Below are 18714 nucleotides of genomic sequence, written 5' to 3'. Positions count from 1 at the left end.
CTTCTTGATTAGTGAGACAACTCGCTTCTCCGCCAACTTCCCTCAAACTCCCGCTCTCTGCCATCTCTCTGACGATACATAATTGCAGTTTATTACCTGTCTCTTATTAAAATGAATTAGCATTTTAATGAGACTTTGCCAGATGGCGTCTTGGTATGCTAGCTGGAGGATGCTGGAAGGCTGCTACCCCTGCAGAATCAATGCTGCAGACAATTTAAGAAAAAGAATATTAAAAGCTGTTCCCCTTCTTTCACTGGTCTGTCAACATGTAGTGACAGTAGAAGTACAGCATGCATGTGCTATAGTTCATATAAGGACATTTTTACGTGCATGTATTAACCTGTGATTGGGAGATGAAATGTGAGTATGTGATTTGTATGAACTACGACTGTCTGCACACGACGAGATCGATTGCTTGCAGGCTGCTAAAGGCCGGTGGTAGTGGCTTGGGAGGATCTATTCTATGGATCAGAGCTGCAAATGAGGAATATAATTAGATAGCTTTATCTCACTGGCTCAGCCTGGGTTTAAAGTACGTGCCTGTATGCCTGTGTGTGTGAGTACGTGTTTGCTACTCAGACTATGTGATCAGAGCACAAACACATTGGTAGCAGAGAGGTGGGTGGCACTACAACATCAATGTTAGCAGCAAGGGAGGTAATCAAAATGTTGGGAGCAATGTCTCACTCATTCATTTGAGGAGGTGTTAACTCTGGAGTGGACATTGCAATCTGATTACACAATATCGGTGTGGGTGTCAAAAGGCCGGGGCTCACATTTCCTTCCAAAACCGTGGCATCGGCTTTGAACAAAAGCTTGACATTTCCTCGCTACCTCAGCGCTGCTCTTTTGATTTTTCTGTTTACCTTTGTGATAAAAGAGAACATAAAACAGCTACAGGGCAACTGAAACAAAAGAAAAATGTCTGGTACGGTCACTGGTGGCCACATTTTCCTCAGGGAGAAATCCATGGAGAGTAGATCCTGTCAAAGCTGCCAGGCAGAGATTGATATATTTTTTTTTATATTTTTGAATAGTTTAACAGACTTCAGACGGCTCTGTTTTCAGCATTTTTTTCTTCTTCTTTTTTACTTTTTGCCTTCAAGCTGATGACAGTTTGTGATGGGTTTCTTTATACAGTCATCTGCTGCAGGCATGCTACTGAAAGTGTTTACATTGAACATACACTGCTACATGTAGCTACATGCTAACATCAGAGAAACACGTAAACTTGGTTGCCAGTGTTGTACATTTCTCACTGATCTGGTTGTGTTTAGAAGCTTTTATCGGTGAATTCTAATGGGAGAAAGTGTGGCCATACACAACATTCCCCGGTTGCAAGTACACTGCTATATGTAGCTACATGCTAACATCAAGGAAACATGTAAACTTGGTCGCTAGTGTTTTACATTTCTTCCCGATCTGGTTGTGTTCAGAAGCTTCTATCTGTGAATTTTAATGGGAGAAAGTGCCACTATACGCAACATTCCCTGGTTGCAGGTACACTGCTACATGTAGCTACATGCTAATATCAGGGAAACATATAGTCTTGGCTGCTAATGTTGTTAATTTTTTGGATCATTTTCCTGCTGGAACAAGTCTGGTTGTGTTTAAAAACTTTCATTGGTGATTTTTCATGGTAGCAAGTGCCGCTATACTTCAGTAATTCAGGTGTGATGACATTGCAGAGACACTGAGTGTGCAGAAGACCTGGAAATGCTGACCAATAAGAGCAGACCGGGCTTTCTTGAGAGGGGGGCTTGAACAGAAAATGACTAAAATGAAGCTTCTCAGACGGAGGGTAATTACAGGTGTTTTGCACACACAGCGTGACAAAATACAAGCACAAGTAAAATAAGCAGAGTAGGTCCCCAATTTCATACTCGAAATGTAAATACATAGCTAAAATTATGTGTCCACAAATAGCGGATACATAATTTCCAAAGGAGCATTGCACCAATGACGATTCTGACTATTAACCCCTGTACTTTGAGTCTCAGTTATTTCACACACTCCAGTCATTCTGGGCTGTGAACACACATTGGTTAGTAAGAGTGAGTGTATTGTTATTACTGCTGTTAGTTCAACTATGCTATGCATTAACAGTAGTAGGTCGGAGTGGATGTGGAGCCGCAATCACGAATAATTTCATCTTTATCCTTAATTGGTCAGCAGAGGCAGTCATCATGTTTAACTTCTGCAATAATGCACACTCTCATACCCCTGAATGTTCTGACAGCCTCGTCACATTTGCCTTGCTTTGGCTCGATACATCTTTACAACAGGGACCAGGCTGTATTTTCTCCCCATCTTCTTTTCCTGCATGCAGTGTGAGCCATGCTGTCATCATTTCACACTGTGAAATGCATTTACAGTAATAACTCTGTACAGATGGCACAGGTCAGAAACACTAAGCATTTTGGTCCCCAGCCACAACTAGTGCTTTATCCAAATTTGCTACTTGTGAAGGGCAATAATGTCTGGATCTGCCTCAAAAACAATATACAGAATTATAGTTCCACTTCTCTTCCTTGCATTATGCTTCAAGCTATCAATTTTAGTAAACAGTAACGGTAGTCTTGAATGATCAGCCAGTGCAATGTCAACACTTGTGTTCAACATTTTGAGGAATTGGATCTCAAAGGGGAAACATGTCAAGAATGAAGACGAGACTGTCTGATAAGACATTATAAAGGATCTTACTTGTTCTCAGCAGCAAATGCACAGACACAACAATATCATAAAGGAAAATGAGCTCAGAAGAAAGCACACTGACAAGATAGCAGTTTCAATAGGCTGCTACCAAGTGTTTACAATGTGTTGATGTGGTTATTCAATTACATTTCATGTCTCTCTTTGAAAATTGTGTTAACATTCAAAGAAAATTATATAAAAAATGTTTTAGCCTGTGGTTACTTATTTAGTTAACAGGTATATTCTCTTTTTTATGAGCCTGTGATGAAATTCTAACTGTCATATGATTTCTTAACTATTTGACCAGACAAGGATCCAAGGTAAGCTCATTGATTATTAGCAGTGTGAACTGACCTCTAATGTGCTGGTTGTTTATTTCTAGCCTTCCTTTCCACTTCAGTGAATGTACCAAGACGGATTTCTCAACCATTATGCCCTCCCTGAACAGACAGAGGACACCTTGGAGCTGCTGACCTCAGAGCTGTTGTGCTCCAAAAAACCTTATAAGCCTGCGCCTAAACTCCAATATGAGCCATCCTGTTAGAAAACCCCACATGTAGCTTTTTAAACATAGTGAGGAAATAAATTAAAGATATTTTTCCACACGTAAAAAAAAATGAGTGTGTGTGAGCTGAATAGACACAGTGCTTGTGACAGGTACATGCAAATGGGAGAAAGTGAGTTCAAAGTCTTCCAGGAAGCCTTGCAGATCACATCTTACTATGCTGAAATTTAGCTGGTCAGATAAAATGTGCTGCATTTTAAATGCAGTTTTCTCCTTCATTAATTTGCACTTTTCTTTCTTATACGGTGTCATTGCCAGTTTAAAGACGGCTGGAATGCTAATTAAGCAGGCACATAAAAGCTGTCTAGAAAGAGAAACAGCAAAAAGAAAAAAAAAAGTAAAAAGATCTATAACAACCTAGTGCTCTGTGGGATATTGAGGGATTCTCCGGCCCTCCCTCTCCCTTACTGTGGTAATGGGCTTTCTCTCCCTAGGCTGCCCAAGAACTGTATGTGTGTCATTAAACATATCGCTTTGCCCAACACAAACGATTGTACAAAGCTACTCACGCTTGTGGATATATTAATTAATATGTATTGCATGAATATATGGTCCTTAAGTGTACACAGGCTAAATCCTTTGAAGCATGTCAGATAACTTCTCTCAATTCCAACTTCTGCAGGACTGTGGTAAAAGCCATGCATATATATTGTATGCTATATAAATAATCACACGCATGGACGTGCACAGCCCTCTTTCATACATGTAGCCACTTGACGGCCGCATATGAAATGCTGAGGAGCTTTTTCCATTGAAAATGTTTGACTGGAGTAAGCAATATGTATCCATTAGTGACTTAAACACAAACTGCCTCCCCTGCTAGCTGTTTGATTATAATTAAATTACATTCTTCCCCAGGGAAAGCAGGAATCCTCATGTCTATGTGGTATGCCACAGTGGGAGCCGGTGACACACAACGGCAGAGAAGGGAGAGACAGAGGGAATGACAAATTATAAACACATGTACTTTAAATGATGGCATTAAGGAGTTGAGGGATAACTGCAGGGAAAACAAACAGTGAAGAAACATTTAAATGTGCAGCAGACACCGCTGCATAGTAAATGCTGTGAAGATGCACGGCATTGCCCGATATTTACTGCATCACGGTCGTCCTCCCCAAAAGCTAGCTCATCTATTATGTTAGTATTCATTGAGACCTGCAGACTATCAGTGATGTTGGGTTTATAGGCTGATGGGTGATAGGCAGCGCCCACATACATCTGCAGTTGAGACAGTAGCATAGGGCAATCAATGAACCTCCCCCAACACGCCACCACTTCAACCGCAGTGTTTGCACTTTCACAACTTTGACAATCTGATTCGCCTCAAGGATCGGGGTAGGAAATGACTCAAGATTCCTCATGTGGTTTGGAAAAAAGAGATGAATTTCAATTATTCAGAAGGGTAAAACAGGAAGGCGGCTCTTGAATGTCAAATACCAATTCAGGCAGGGAGGTGCAAGACGCAAGAGAAGACAGGAGGAATATAAGCAAATGAAAAAAGAAAGACTAGAAGACGCAAGAGAAGACAGGAGGAATATAAGCAAATGAAAAAAGAAAGACTAGAAGACATCCAAAACTTGCTTGAATGAAGTCTGCAGAGACTAAATAAACATGCCATTTCAGCTTTTGTTGTATGTTTCCCAGTGTGCTCTGAGTTGTGTTATAATCTTTATTAAAACAATCCGTCTTCTTTCTCTCACGGCGTCGTTTTTGAGAACAACACGTTCTCCATATAGTTACATGGGCAGAAAAGAGATGCATCAAACTAAAGTGGTACACTGGATGTTATGTATTCTGTTTACATATTAAGGCTGCAGAAAGGATGCCAGTATAGGTTGCAACGGAACGAGAGACAATAGAATTAGTCATGATTTTTTCCCTTATACGCCTCTTCTGCCTTGATTTCAACTGAATTCCTGGCTGAGAAGGAGGGGGCTCATCGCAGTTCATAGAAAGTCATGGTTCTGATCTTGTGCTGGAGGGAATACTGGTATCCCATTCTCTCTGATATGCAAAGCTAACGTCTGGGTTTTGAAAAGAAAATCTTTATACACACTGTTTGCTACTTGATGTATCTTCATCCCCAAATCAGCACCAGCGTTGCTTACAGGCAAATTCTTTTGTTAGCTTTCGAAATGTACAATGATACACTGTCAGCATTAACTCAACATCATCTTGCCAGCTTCTCCAAACCCTTGCCTGGTTTCTTTTCCTTTTTTATTTTTTGGCTTTTTGGCCGACGCCTCTTTCAGATGGACACGGGGAAAATAAGAGACATGTAAATCCCACGACTGAGAACCTCTGCCACACCGAAGCATGCTCCCTGAATATCAAGCACTGATAATGAAGTCATTTGTTTGAGAGTTGCCAGGTCTCCCACCAAGGCTGGTATTCATTAGTCAGTCAGTGCCTCAGAAAAGGCAGTTTCCCTGTGACTCACGCAGAATATAATTAGCATTTAAGTACATTTCACCTGTTCATGAAATGTGTGACCATATCTTGAAAAGACTAAGTCTATATTTATTGCTTTCTCTACTTAAAGGCTTCACAATGATGACAGTTGATGAAACGCCTCTGTTTTATCACATTACCTTTGTCAGGGAAAATTAATTTGCATGGGCACGCTATGTGCCACATCCTTGTGCTGCGTGTGTGTGTGATGGCTTGTGTTTTGTGACTATGTCTGCCTAGGAAAATGAACCGTGTCTCCAAGAAACTGCCATACTGAAAAAAATAGAAATACAGACGAGAAATAAAGCTGCATATTCTGTTGGAAGTTTTATAGGTGGAAGGCTTTTGTAAACCACAGAGGATGCAGAAGACTGACTCCTGTGACAAATTGCTTTCTTTTTGCCGCCGTTGACCCCAGACCTCAAGATTCACACTTGTATGTGAATGCATTTGACAACTTTGTGGGTGTGCATCTGAACCTGTCTGTGTGAAAAACATATCAATAATAGAGCTTACCATTGACAGTGAGAGAAACCTCCTTCTCCCCCGCTCCTACACGCGGGACCACTGCGCGGCAAACATATTTCCCAGCATCTTCTTGTCTCACGGATTTCAGTGTCAGGAGGTTCTCATTGCTAAGAACCTGCAGCAAAAATAATGTCAAAGATGATCAAATGCAGTGACAGCAAAGGCACCTTTGCATTTGAGCTAGCAGCACAGTAGTGTTATAGGAAAGAATGAAAGGCACCATTTAATACCTTAAAGGGCACCTCTCCTCAATTATTAAAATCCAATTTAGGGTCTGGGCTCAGTGGAGTAAAGGGGTTGGCTTTGGCCTTTGATGTTGACAAAAGCAAAGGTGGAATGACTCTGAATTTGTACATCAAATCAACAAATCTCATGTGAGAGCAGGTCACCAAAAGGCCGGGACTGTAATGGCCTTGAATTCTTAGGTTTAATGGACATTTCAAAACACATGATAGACACTCCATATGGGCCACGGAGGTGCTCACATCATAGAGAGTCTCAAAAGCTTCATCAGAGAAAAGCAGCCTTGAATCTATTCTAAGCCACAGCATGTGAATGAATGTAAAACATACTTGTTGGCAGTGCAAATCAATACACTCACCACTCCAGATCCCCTCTTCATCCACACTATGGTAAGAGAGGGATTTCCTGTCCAGGCACAGTTGAACACGGCGTCAGATCCAAGGTCCACCTGCAAGGACTGAGGCTCCGCAGCCATGCGAGGCCCAACTGTTGAAATAAACATCATTTACTGTCGATGATACATCCATAATTAAGCATCAGCTGTGGCAGCACCAGCTCTTGGAGCTCTGTGTCAGAATATACAAGGCAGTAAAAATCCATAACCGTGCATTATCACGTTGCTGGCATTATTGAAAGGCATGCGGTATTGCATAAAGAGCCACTCACAATAGACGTCAACGTTGCGGCTGATGTTGGTGCTGCCAAGAGGGTTGGTAACCTCGCAGGAAACGGGTTCGGTAAAGAAGGAGTGGTCCACGATAACCTCATACGTGTCTCCAGAGACCTCCTTGATTATGCTCCCTCCTTTGGCCCACCTGGTGAAAGGATTAGAAGGCAGAGAGAGGAGAGATGGGAAAATGAAGGAAAAGGGGAAAAGGCATTAAGACAGGTTTTCACACCTCCTTATGTCAATAGCATTCTTTTGTGTGAATAAATCATCATTCTGGGGCAGGTTTTTCTGTGCTGGCTTCAGCATATTTTTGTGGCAGCCCTCCATGCTGTGACAAGCTCCCCGGTGACTCGGAGCAGACAGCACGTTCCTCATTACGCCAGGCAGAGGGGGAGAGAGCAGCACAGAGTGCCAGCTAAGAAAAACAAATCACAGAATGACAAATGGGTATTGCCCCCACCTATGAAGACGCTGGTTGACGTGTACTGTATTACACACAACAGCTGATGTTAATAAATTGACACGGGATCACATAAAGAACATCTGTTTGTGTGCGTGAGTGATAGCTCATGTGACAGCGATACAGACACTCCCTACGTGTTTAGGTGAGACTTTTATGAAGTCACGGGCAGCGGTGTCTTGCTCTGCATGGTCTGGATGGCTCTCTGCTGCTACAACAGACAGGGCCCATTTATAAAAGTGAAGCGAAGGCATCTGTGGATGTCTCGGGTCTCTTTGGAAAATTTAGACGGTGCTGTGGGACACACAATGCATCACGCATCTAAACGCTGCCATCCTCCACAATAGAGATGTGACTGCATGCTGATGTGGCAAATGAAAACAATGACAACGGAACCGGTGCCTGTCTCCATTTTATATTCCTGCCAGTACTGAGAGCAGTTTTCACGGGATAGGGAACTCATTTGTTTTCCATGACTAAGCTGGCCCCATGCTCGACTGAAATGCTATCATTTAAATGAGAACAGATTACCTCATTCAATCAGTAAGTGAAGTGAAGCAGAATTCTAATTGGGCTTCATGGGATTGTTTTGTGCTTTTCTTTTCCGGCAGTAGATCTTTTCAGAGTTGTGTTCTTGTGTGACAAGGATACAGCCGAGAGCTCTACAACACCTGTGTTTCCAAAAATGCTGAAAATAGGGCAGCATGGTGTTTTGGCCCGTCTGCCCTTTTACATAACTCGTAGTAGTTCTCATATAGTGTCTGTGTGTGTGTCAGTGAGCATGAACAGATGCACAACCCAAATAGCCTCAAGACAGAGTAATATATACACACTCTACATCTGCAATGTCTCAATATCATATCCCCAATATATTAGCACAGGAAATCCTGTGTATGCTACATACTGAAAGATTAAAGGGATGTGAACAGCATTATGTTAATGAAGATGACTGTCGATTGTAGCAGTGTGTCTGTGAATATGAATATCATTATGAATGTTTCTGCTGCTGTTCAAATGACGATGATGATAAAGACGATCATGATGAGGACGATGGTATTAATTACTGGTGACGTTTGCGGTAATCATGTGCAGACAATAATGACGATGATTAGTATAATGACAACAATGATAATGATGATGAGGACCATGATAAGAGTGATGATGCTGATGACGACAGTGATGACAACAAAAAAGATGAAGATGGTGATACCAGTGACCCTGGTGGCGAATTTCAAAGTTCTTTCTTGTTCTTGGAATCAGCAGCTGACAAAACAACCCCTCGTCACATATTGACGTTCGGTCGTGGACTTTCCACTTCCACATGCAACACGCAAGGTGTGTTGGTTGTTGACGCTCTGGGACGCCATGTCAACTTCAGCCCGCTACATGCATTGTCCTTTTTCAAAATACACTTCCGTTTTCACAAGAAATGTTCTGTTTGCATTTGGTACGCTTTGCCAACACACACGTGGTTGGGTTTAGGAAAAAAGAACACGGTAACGGGAAGCGAACACCAACCACCCAGGTGAAAATCAGTAGCTGTTGGACCCATCCACCACCGCTCCCATCCACCCTACTTGGACTTTCGCAACTTAACTTTCATTCTTGTCCTGCCGCGTTTCCCCTTGATGCTGCTGGACGCTGTATATCATGCTTACGTGAAAATATGGCTTTTTTTGTCAGTGTCTGACACCGGAAGTTGCTGCCCGAGTGTCGGATTTCGACAACTTCGGAGTGAGACTGGGTTGATGGAACGGCTACTAAAGGGAACTTTAGAGCTGGGACACATGCTGCGTCTTTTACCACCTGGAAAACATGAGGTCCGGCACTAGGTGCTACTTTTGTGCCTACTCTGTGCTAGCTGTCAATGGCGTGGAGGCAGGCTGCACCTCACATTGCTAAGCAACTACAACTGGCATTATATCACAGTGCACTTTCTAGAAATCCTGAGTTTGGAGCTGATCTTTCTCCAGGAGTTGGTTTTTAATTGTGTAGGTCTAAAATATTGTCTGTGGTACAAATGTAAAGCTCTGGGTAGCCTAGCATTAAAATAATGAGCTTCTCCTCCATAATTATCGTTAACTGATATTTACAGAAGATAGAAAAAAATATTTGGCGACTGTGATTGGTTGCTTCTCGTCACGATACACAGTGCTGCATTCCAAAAGTTGAAGTTTGTTTATCTCAGGGCCTGAAAAACAGGCTTATGGGAATACTTGCAAAAGCAACGGCGTCACATTGACAACAACAGATTTGAGGGCACAAAAACACAGCACGTGTACGAGCCCTTAAGAGAGCACGCTCTGACAAACATGACCACTATGACGATGACAACAATGATGATGCATATGTATCAGAATTCCACCTACACTTTACCAGCTCATACTGAAGGAGTTGTAATAGGGACAGATGTTTGGGCAGCCGGCTGCTCCCGACTGGAGGTTGCGGCTGCCAGGTTTGGGAGCCCTTGACGGTGTTAGTGGGAGCAGAGACAGAATGGCTTCGTCCGCAGGGAGCATGGCAGCTCTGTTGGTGTGCTGGGCCATGTCCAAGACTCATGTCTAAACATAGCTGGTCCACGGTAACACAAACACCTGCATTCCCTTTGGGAGGTTAGAAGGGCCGGTGCGAGCTTACTCAATAGCTGACTCACTTTACACTGCTGTATTCTATTCGGGGATTTGATTCAGACAAAGGGTGTGAATCCTGTACGCTTGAGCGTCTGTGTGTGTGTCTGCAAGCACATGTGCATAAAAGGTGTGTGTTTTTGCGGGCATACGGGTCTATGAGCTAATGCTGTTATACACATAAACAGGTCTGCCGTTAATGGAAGCAGAGGATGAAGGAGACGTGGAAGAGGGGGAGAGTTTTGTATTCGCTGAATGTGATTAAGGCAATAAAACAGTAACAATTAAATTAGGCAGGTATCTGTGCCATCAGCATCAAGACCCACAGTAAATCAGGCCCCACAGTTATTATCAGCATGGTTAAGCACAGCACAGTGCAGCGCCATTCCATTCTCCCTTACATGCATATTGAAAGTGATGACTGCTGAAATCTCAGGGGAATATAAAATAAATATGCAGGTTTAGTTATAGCTTGCTGTCATGTTGACATGGACATAAATTACAGAGCCACCTTATGTTCTGCCAAGGATTAAGTGTCGGTAGACACTTATATGTGTGTACTATTTAAAAAGAAAGACATGTCATGTAGACTACGCCATTAAAGCTAAAGGAAAGCCGGGATTGCTCCAGAGAGTTGGGAGAAGCCTAAAAAAGACAGGAAAAACCAACTTTTGGGGTTATTCAAGGACTTTCTTTCAGACTTCTTGGATCTCCTTTCCTTAACTTTTAAGCAGTGTTACAGACTTTAAATGTTTAGTCCGAACTTTTCAAGGTAATTTCCAACTTGCTATTGTCGCATTGATTTGTATGTTTGCAGAGATGGTGCACTTTAATTTACAATTTTGCAATTGTGCTGTGAATTACTGAGCCGATTACATTTTAGGTGTTGCACCTCGGCACTTGCATTTTTTTCTTTTTTAAAATAAGTAACACTATGAGATAAGATGATTTTCTTTCACACATTTTAAGTGGCTGCTGCGAGAGTAGGCATAAGAATGCTGGCAGTCTTGTCCAAAACCAATGGCATTTTTCAATTAGCTACCTTCAAGGTTTGCAAAGAGTTATGGTGATTTTAGTGTCAGTCAGAAGTAAACAAACAATCCACAGCAGCAGCAACAACACTGAGAACATAAGTATGGGGAGGATTGGAATATTGTCTGCTGCAGTGCCATGCAATGGGTGTTTTTTTTTTTTTTTTTTTGTTTTTTGTCGCTCTGTGCATAGCTGTATGTGCAGACGAGGGACCTGATTTGCTTTGTTTGTTATTCTTTCTCTTCTCTCTGGTGGGTTCTTGTTTGGATCTGAGAAAACCCTCTGTGTCTTCATCAGAGGGTGGTTGAGTGATTGTGATGTATGCCAGTTAGCCCTCCTCCTATTATAAACAGTAATGAAGATGTTCCGATCCACTCGTCTTTTCCTCTTAGAGAGTGTTGATTCCCCGAGTGCAGACTGAAACGCATGCCCATTACTCTTACCTCATTCACACTCAGCACCACTTTCATCTTCTCCTCCAACCCCCGCCTCCACGCCAACTCCTCTCCTGTCCTCTGACTTCCTCCCTCTTTACTCTCCCCTTGAGCTGTGTTCTGGCAAAAGTTCAGGTATCTGTAGAAATATATCTTATTTCCATTTTCACGTTTAAAGTCAGATTTATTGAATTGGGATGGCAATCACGAGAGGTTGTAGGCAGCAGAAAGCGCCAAGCCTTTGACTGGTGCCCTCGCTATCCTGGGTCTGTGTCTCAAGTGTCCATTGAATTGGAGGATGGCAAAGTGGCGCAGTGCACATTGGGAATGGATGGCTCTCTCGGGGATGGAAAAGAGGCCATCCGTCTAAGAACTACTCTGTCCTTGTGCCGTATCTGATCTGGGGGAGACAGAGTGTATTAGCACTGAAAAATGGCCCCACACTGCTTGACCAGCTTCCTGCTCTTCTGTGTGATATTGCTCTATAGAGGGGGAATTTGTGGGGGGCTCTCCCGAGTCAAAGCCTCTCAGGCAAGCATTACGAGGCCCAAAAATCCCCAGTCTACCATGTCTTGAACTCCAATGGTGCAGGGGAGTCCTGAAGCGCTTGTGTACGTAAATTGCAGATAAATCTAAATGGGCGACTATGAAACCGGGGAACTGGTGGAGAGCATAACCTTGAAGTATCAAAAGTTATTAGTCTGTGTGGATATTATTCAATCCTACAATGGATTGTGTTGATGACAGAGAGCGAGGCAGCCGAGAGAAAGTGAAAGAGAGAAAGCAAGAAGGGAAAAATAAATTGGAGAGTGGGAAATTGGCAGTTTTAGTCTCTTTTAGCTTCAACCTCCAACCTTTTTTCCACTCCGCATTTTGTCAGACTAAAAGAAAAAGTCATCTGAACTGCCATTGCATCTTAGCTCCTGATACCCCGGGGAGAAGTCTGATTCTAGCATTGATCCAGTCTCGTAACAATAGAGGTGAAATCCCTTTGCAGGTGCAATAGACGTCCTGTCTATGCTGTGCACCTACACAATCAAATACAAACCTTGTTTTCCACAATATCGCTGCCCTCCCTCCTCCTTTTCTTTCTCAAAGGGCAGAATCCATCAAAAAGGCTACATCTCTGTTTTGCCACCTGTGAGTGTGTTGTACATCCATTTCATTTCCCAGTACCATTACAAGATTCAGAGCCGGCCAATTCCCTTTGCTATCGATTTCATTCCATTTATTTTTCGCCAGGTTTTTAAAACCTCCCACACAGAAAACCATCTCTTGACAAATCACTTGAGTGTTACACTTCTAGCGGGCCATGTAAGACTTCATGAGAATAATTACTGTCCATTCTGTTGTTTCATCACAATTACAGATGTAAAAAAAACAAAACTAAATTGATTTTAACAAGTGCAACTGAGAATGTGCCTATCAATAAGCTTTAATAAGCAGGAAATGGGTGAGAGGAATGCAGCTTTACACAGTTTTGGAACAGAATATATGAGGGTTAATAAAACTGCTGCAATGAGATGTTGGTGGGTTTTTTTCTACAACATTTATTAGGTTATTTTATTGCCTTTTTCTCTTTCTTTTTTTGGATGAACTTGATTTGGATTATTACATATTTTGTAATACAAGCCCAGAAAATAAAAGACTTGTGTACATGTTGAATGCTTCTGCAGAGCAACATTTATGTACAGTGCCAATGTGGAGCCAATGTAGGTACTGTTTATGTAGGTGTTAAGCAGTGATACTGTAGGGGAAAAAAAATGCTTTTAACAAATGTTATCCTTTGGCGATAAAAAAACCCTTTTATTGAATATAATCCCAGGTATTGTTGGATACTTTTATGTACTGTAAAAAGTCTGTGAGGTTAGCCGAAGCATGAAATGGGCAGCCATCTGTTGATGTACTATTATGAAAGGTGCAAAGGTGTTTTATTTGCACAATGGACTCAGACAGCATTGAAATATCTCGGTAGTTTTTTTATATTCTTTGATGCTGCAATTCAAAGTAAAACTGAACAAACTAATAAAGTAACAACTAATCAGACTGAACAGGGATGGAATGACTGATCTCTCAGTCAGTGTGAACAGGTGTGAATTTGAGTGTGAATGGTTGTCTGTCTCTATGTGTCAGACCTGTGATAGTCTGGGGAACTGTCCAGGGTGTACCCCGCTTCTCACTCAGTGACAGCACCAGCATGCAGTTACAGAAATGAATGAATTAATGTGTTTTATTTTTTTAACCAGAATAAAGTATCTTTTGTCTCTGGAGTTTGTCTGTTGCCTCCTTAGTTAACTCTGCTTTGTTGACTGCAGTAAATTGTCTTCTTGAGTCATATTGTAATCTTCCTCTGAGTCAGTTTTGAAATTTTGTTCGGGTAAGATGAATGATGTCTTATGAAAAAGTCAAGATCTTTGTTTCTATCCCTTCTCACAATGGATCTTTTCTTGTAAAATCATCTTTGGGACATTTGAGTAAATTTCACTGTGTCCTAACTGGATGTGATGCAAGTGAGCATCAGTAACTAAACCAGTTGATTGCATTGTTCTCTGTTAGAATGTCCTAACTGTGAGTGACGCAGCACGACGCCGGGTGTTGTTTGAGCTAAACTTTTGTTGGACACGCCATTTGTATTTTAGTTCTTCCACTCGTGTTGAAAGTGCCACAATGGATGAGGAATGACTGATTTACAAGGTTAAAATGAGGATGAGGAGTTATCTTTATGGAGCCTATCCCAGCTGATGTTTGGCAAGAGGCAGCATACACCCTGGACAGGTCGCCAGACTATCACAGGGCTGACACATAGAGACAGACAACCATTCACACTCACATTCACACCTACGGACAATTTAGAGTCACCAGTTAACCTGCATGTCTTTGGACTGTGGGAGGAAGCCGGAGTACCTGGAGAAAACCCACGCTGACATGGGGAGAACATGCAAACTCCACAAAGAAGGGTCCCCCACCTTGAGTTTGAACCCCCCTGTGAGGCAACAATGCCAACCACTGCACCACCGTACCACCTAGTATTGTTGTGAATATGAATAATGAGGAGGTATGTGTTTAGCCATCTTTTCAGTGGTTATGTCTCTGAGCACACAGCTGATAGGTAAGTGGTTTGTTTGCATAATATTTAATGGATTCAGTGGGACAGGGAGCATCTGATGTAACGTAATGTGGCGCAATGGTCAGATGCTCACTTCCTGTAAGTACATGGTGTTAAATTATAAAAATACCATGAAGTAAAATGATAACTGCATGAGCTTGAATTCAAACTTGCAGTTTGCACTGTCTGCCATATTCAACCACTACTGTACAACACACACACACACACACACACACACACACACACACACACACACATAAAAACACCAGCAGACCCCCGGGGGTAAACCTGCCTCCTTCCCTCTGTATACTGTGGAGCACAACCCAATCTCAGAAAAGCTGTAATCTTGACAGCTTCATCAGACGTCATGCACATTATGTTTCCAGCTTTCCTCCAACACACTGATGGACATTTAATGTTCAAGGGAGATGATATGACCACAAAGCAAGCAGCTATGCAACAAAGTCCTGTATTGCTTTGCTGCAGCCCAGTGGAACATGACAAGCTATCCCAAATGATTTTCCTGAGGTGTATTTTCATTATTCAGTATGACAGTGTAACATTGTTTTTCTACTCTTCATTTCAAAGTGTGGGCAGATGTAATGGTGTCATGGCATCATAAGAAGATGTCTGGCAATGATTAATGCTTTCAATAATGACTTGTTAAATCTGGCTTAATGTGAACACGCATTATCTACCAGCAATATTGATTAGAGAAAACCTCATTTAAAGTTAATTGTACCAACTTTTTCTTCCTGGTTTACATTACAGGGTTTTTGTGTATGTGCAGTCAAAACACTTCTTTTTCTGATCTCACCTGTAGAGTGTGACAGGCGGGTTGGCCTTTGCAGAGCAGTGGAACTTCACAAGGTTTCCTTCCAGAACGGGCTGAGGCTCCACTGAGAGATTGACAAGTGGGAGATCTAAAACACAAAACAAAACATAGAGACACAAAGACAACCAATTACAAACTGGCAGCCTCCTCAAACACCCTGTAGTGAACTGTATGCAAGCAACAAACACCATGTTGTTGACTTTTTCCCAGGCTAAATAAGTTTCCGACAGAAAATTAGTACACATTTTGCAGAGCGGGCAAAATAGATACCTTATGAATAGTTTAGAAAATGTGCAACCACAAAAGAAAAACACAGACATGCTAAATAAATCCCCAGTTTTATGCAGAGGACCTACATTTTCCAAATGGTTTTTTTTTGTGACCTAAAACTGATTTGGCAGCCTTTTATGTAGCTGCACCACACATACAGTATTGCAGGTAAATATGCTCCACTTAAAACCACAAGGTAAAAAGTCCCTTTATTCGTATTATCTTACAACACACACTGTGGCAGCATTTAGAACAGTTGTGACAACTTATCACAGTTTGTGGCAGCATTTTCTCCCAAATAATAGGCAATTACTCTTGAATAATTTGATGCCCTATTTGTTATCTTCTTGCCACCCACCTAGGAGGTCTAGGCCCAGCTGCTAAACAACACTGTAGTGTATTTCACAGGTGTGGGAAAGAACATGCTATTTTTATCCTCATATATTCATTAGCGACGTTATAAGGAGCGAATCAAAGGCAAACTTGACTTGATAATGAGTTTCAGTAAACGGCAATTTGAAAACAGTGAATAGTCCATAGTGCAATTCCCCGCAATTAAAACAACGAACAACCTCGGTGATACAGTACAATTAAAACAGTTCTTAGAATAACAAGCATACAGATTATGCAAATCTAATAAACAGCTTAATTTATCCTAATTGACAAAGGTGGGATTCTTTTTGAAGATACGTGTTAATTTCCATATCAATCCCGTCCCATGTGAAACAAACAGCTATTTACCCAACAGACTCGGAGAATGAATTTCAAGTAGGTGAAGCTATGTGTCCGTGTTTCTAAAAGGAGGCTGGGTTTATATTGTTGAGAGCTTTAAATGCAGATGGGGGAAACTGATCAAACCGACCTACAGCTCACCATCAGTTGTTTTTTTTAATGTATTTCTAATGTTAATGAAGAATCAGATGGATGGAGTGTTCCCTGTTAGAACAATTCACATTGTGTCACTGTGAGTTCGCTGTCAGGGAAACTAAATGTTGTCCAGCACATGGTGCTTCATGGCCGTGCATTTTTCCATCTTATTTTAATGTTAAAAATGTTTGCACACTACTGGCTAATACACTTGTCTCATGTCATATTCAGGACATGCATGTAAAACAGCCTGTAGTATTTTCATTGACTAACACTGAGAGGACAAACTGTTTTCTGTGGTGCCACTATCTCAGACTAAACCACCACAGCTCCACAGCCGTGTGTCATTTGCAGCACCAGTGGCATACTGGTAAAGCATCATGGACAGCAGATTAGACACATAGGGAGAGAGCTGGTTCTGGGTTTGATGCCGATGCAGCCATCTGTTTCAAAGGTGTACTTAGTCTATGCGCTCTGTGTTCAATAATACTAATGTACTAACTAGGGACTGTGTTTGGATTTGGATGAATAGCAGTGGTGGGCACAGAGATTCATACAGAATTAAAGAAGCACACAAACACCGCTGTAATGAAGCCAAACAACCCTGTGTATAGTTATGGAGAGAGATTCTCTGTGTGTGTGGGCATGAAGTGTAGGAAAACTGCTTTTTACCCTGTGGCTGTGCAGATGCTCTGGGCTGGCTCAGCTGCCACAAAGCCCTAGAGAGGGGGGTGGTCCAGGTGCCGTATTCCTCCCTGCTCGCACACACCAAATTCCCCATCAGGAGCCTTATTTCCCTCCTAGACAGTTGCCCCCCTCCATCCCCCACCCCCACCAACCACCCTGCCACTTTCAAATCCGTGAGCTCCACCTGTGCCAGTTCTCCCCAGGCCAGTAAAGAAAACAACAACACTGTGGATCCTGGAAGACTGAAGGCCGCAGTGAACCAGCTAGTCTCTCCAGGTACCGAGCAGCCATCTGTGTGTGTCTGTATTTGCATGTGTAGGCACATGTTTAAGGGGGGGCTTGTGTGCATATGAAAGGGCATGTGGGTGTGTGTTATAATAAAACAGGAAACCTATCCATGCCTTGAGCAGCAGTGTTAGCTGCCCAGTAGGTGTTTTCAGCGTCGCAAGCGGTTAATTGCACGGACAAAAATATGGGCAGAGGGAACCTCAGGGGCAAAATGACAGATGTGGTAGTGGTGGAGCTGGTAATAAAATCCAGCTAAAAAAGCTGGAGAGTACAGAGAGAAACAGACATAAGAAGAGAGGGAGGGAAATCTGGAGGTGGTGCCTGTGCTAATAGACACAGTGTATGCGTGAAAGCTAATTGTAGAAGCTAATTCACAAGCTGTCTTCACTAAAGGTGTTCCTACACTGTACTTTTCAATCATGCCAACCTTTTTCTCTGGTCTTCCCGCCAAAAGACTTCTAAGAACACAAATGCTCGTTACTGTCAATCCGGCTACTAATTATTGCTCTTTTCAAATGACTGAGGCTTAAAAAACGACCATCCCTTAAAAAAGACCTCAATCTCACTCAGCGAGGGGTAATGTCATGACGACTTTACATCTATTTCTAAGTCAGATGAGCAATTTGTTGGATAGTTGTATCTCCCCGAAGAACCACAAGCAAAGACAGCCCTGGGAGCAACAGCTGTCAAAAGTCTGCCAGCAAAGGCCTTGGGTGTAAAACCGGGACTGTCGTTTCTCTCACCTTTGACCCTTCAGATTTGACATCTACTTAATAAAGAAGTCCATTTGCCACTTTGATGTATAAATGCATGAGCTGCTGAGCGAGTGCATCTGAGGCATCACGCAACAGCGCATCAATATGCAAGATTGTTAATTCCTCTGATTCGTCAAGAGAGTAGTAGCGAGGGACCGAGAGGAGGAGGGATGGATGAATAGAGGGAAATGGGGATAGT

General features: G+C 42.3%; 1 protein-coding gene across 11 annotated transcripts in view; it reads right to left on the bottom strand.

The window, feature by feature from the left end:
* The window catches only part of kirrel3b (kirre like nephrin family adhesion molecule 3b), a 188779-nt gene that overhangs the window by 20268 nt on the left and 149797 nt on the right, over window positions 1-18714 (bottom strand). For all 11 annotated transcript variants that reach the window (XM_049576341.1, XM_049576342.1, XM_049576348.1 and 8 more), the window contains 4 exons: window positions 15631-15736; window positions 7151-7299; window positions 6843-6970; window positions 6230-6356 (listed from right to left, as the gene is read on the bottom strand). In XM_049576341.1, coding sequence (XP_049432298.1) covers window positions 6230-6356; window positions 6843-6970; window positions 7151-7299; window positions 15631-15736 — 510 coding nt within the window. The remainder of the gene's footprint in view (window positions 1-6229; window positions 6357-6842; window positions 6971-7150; window positions 7300-15630; window positions 15737-18714) is intronic.

This window comes from Epinephelus fuscoguttatus, linkage group LG5 (assembly GCF_011397635.1).
Source record: "Epinephelus fuscoguttatus linkage group LG5, E.fuscoguttatus.final_Chr_v1".
Taxonomy (NCBI): Eukaryota; Metazoa; Chordata; class Actinopteri; order Perciformes; family Serranidae; genus Epinephelus; species Epinephelus fuscoguttatus.
This window is presented reverse-complemented; position numbering and strand designations above follow the sequence as displayed.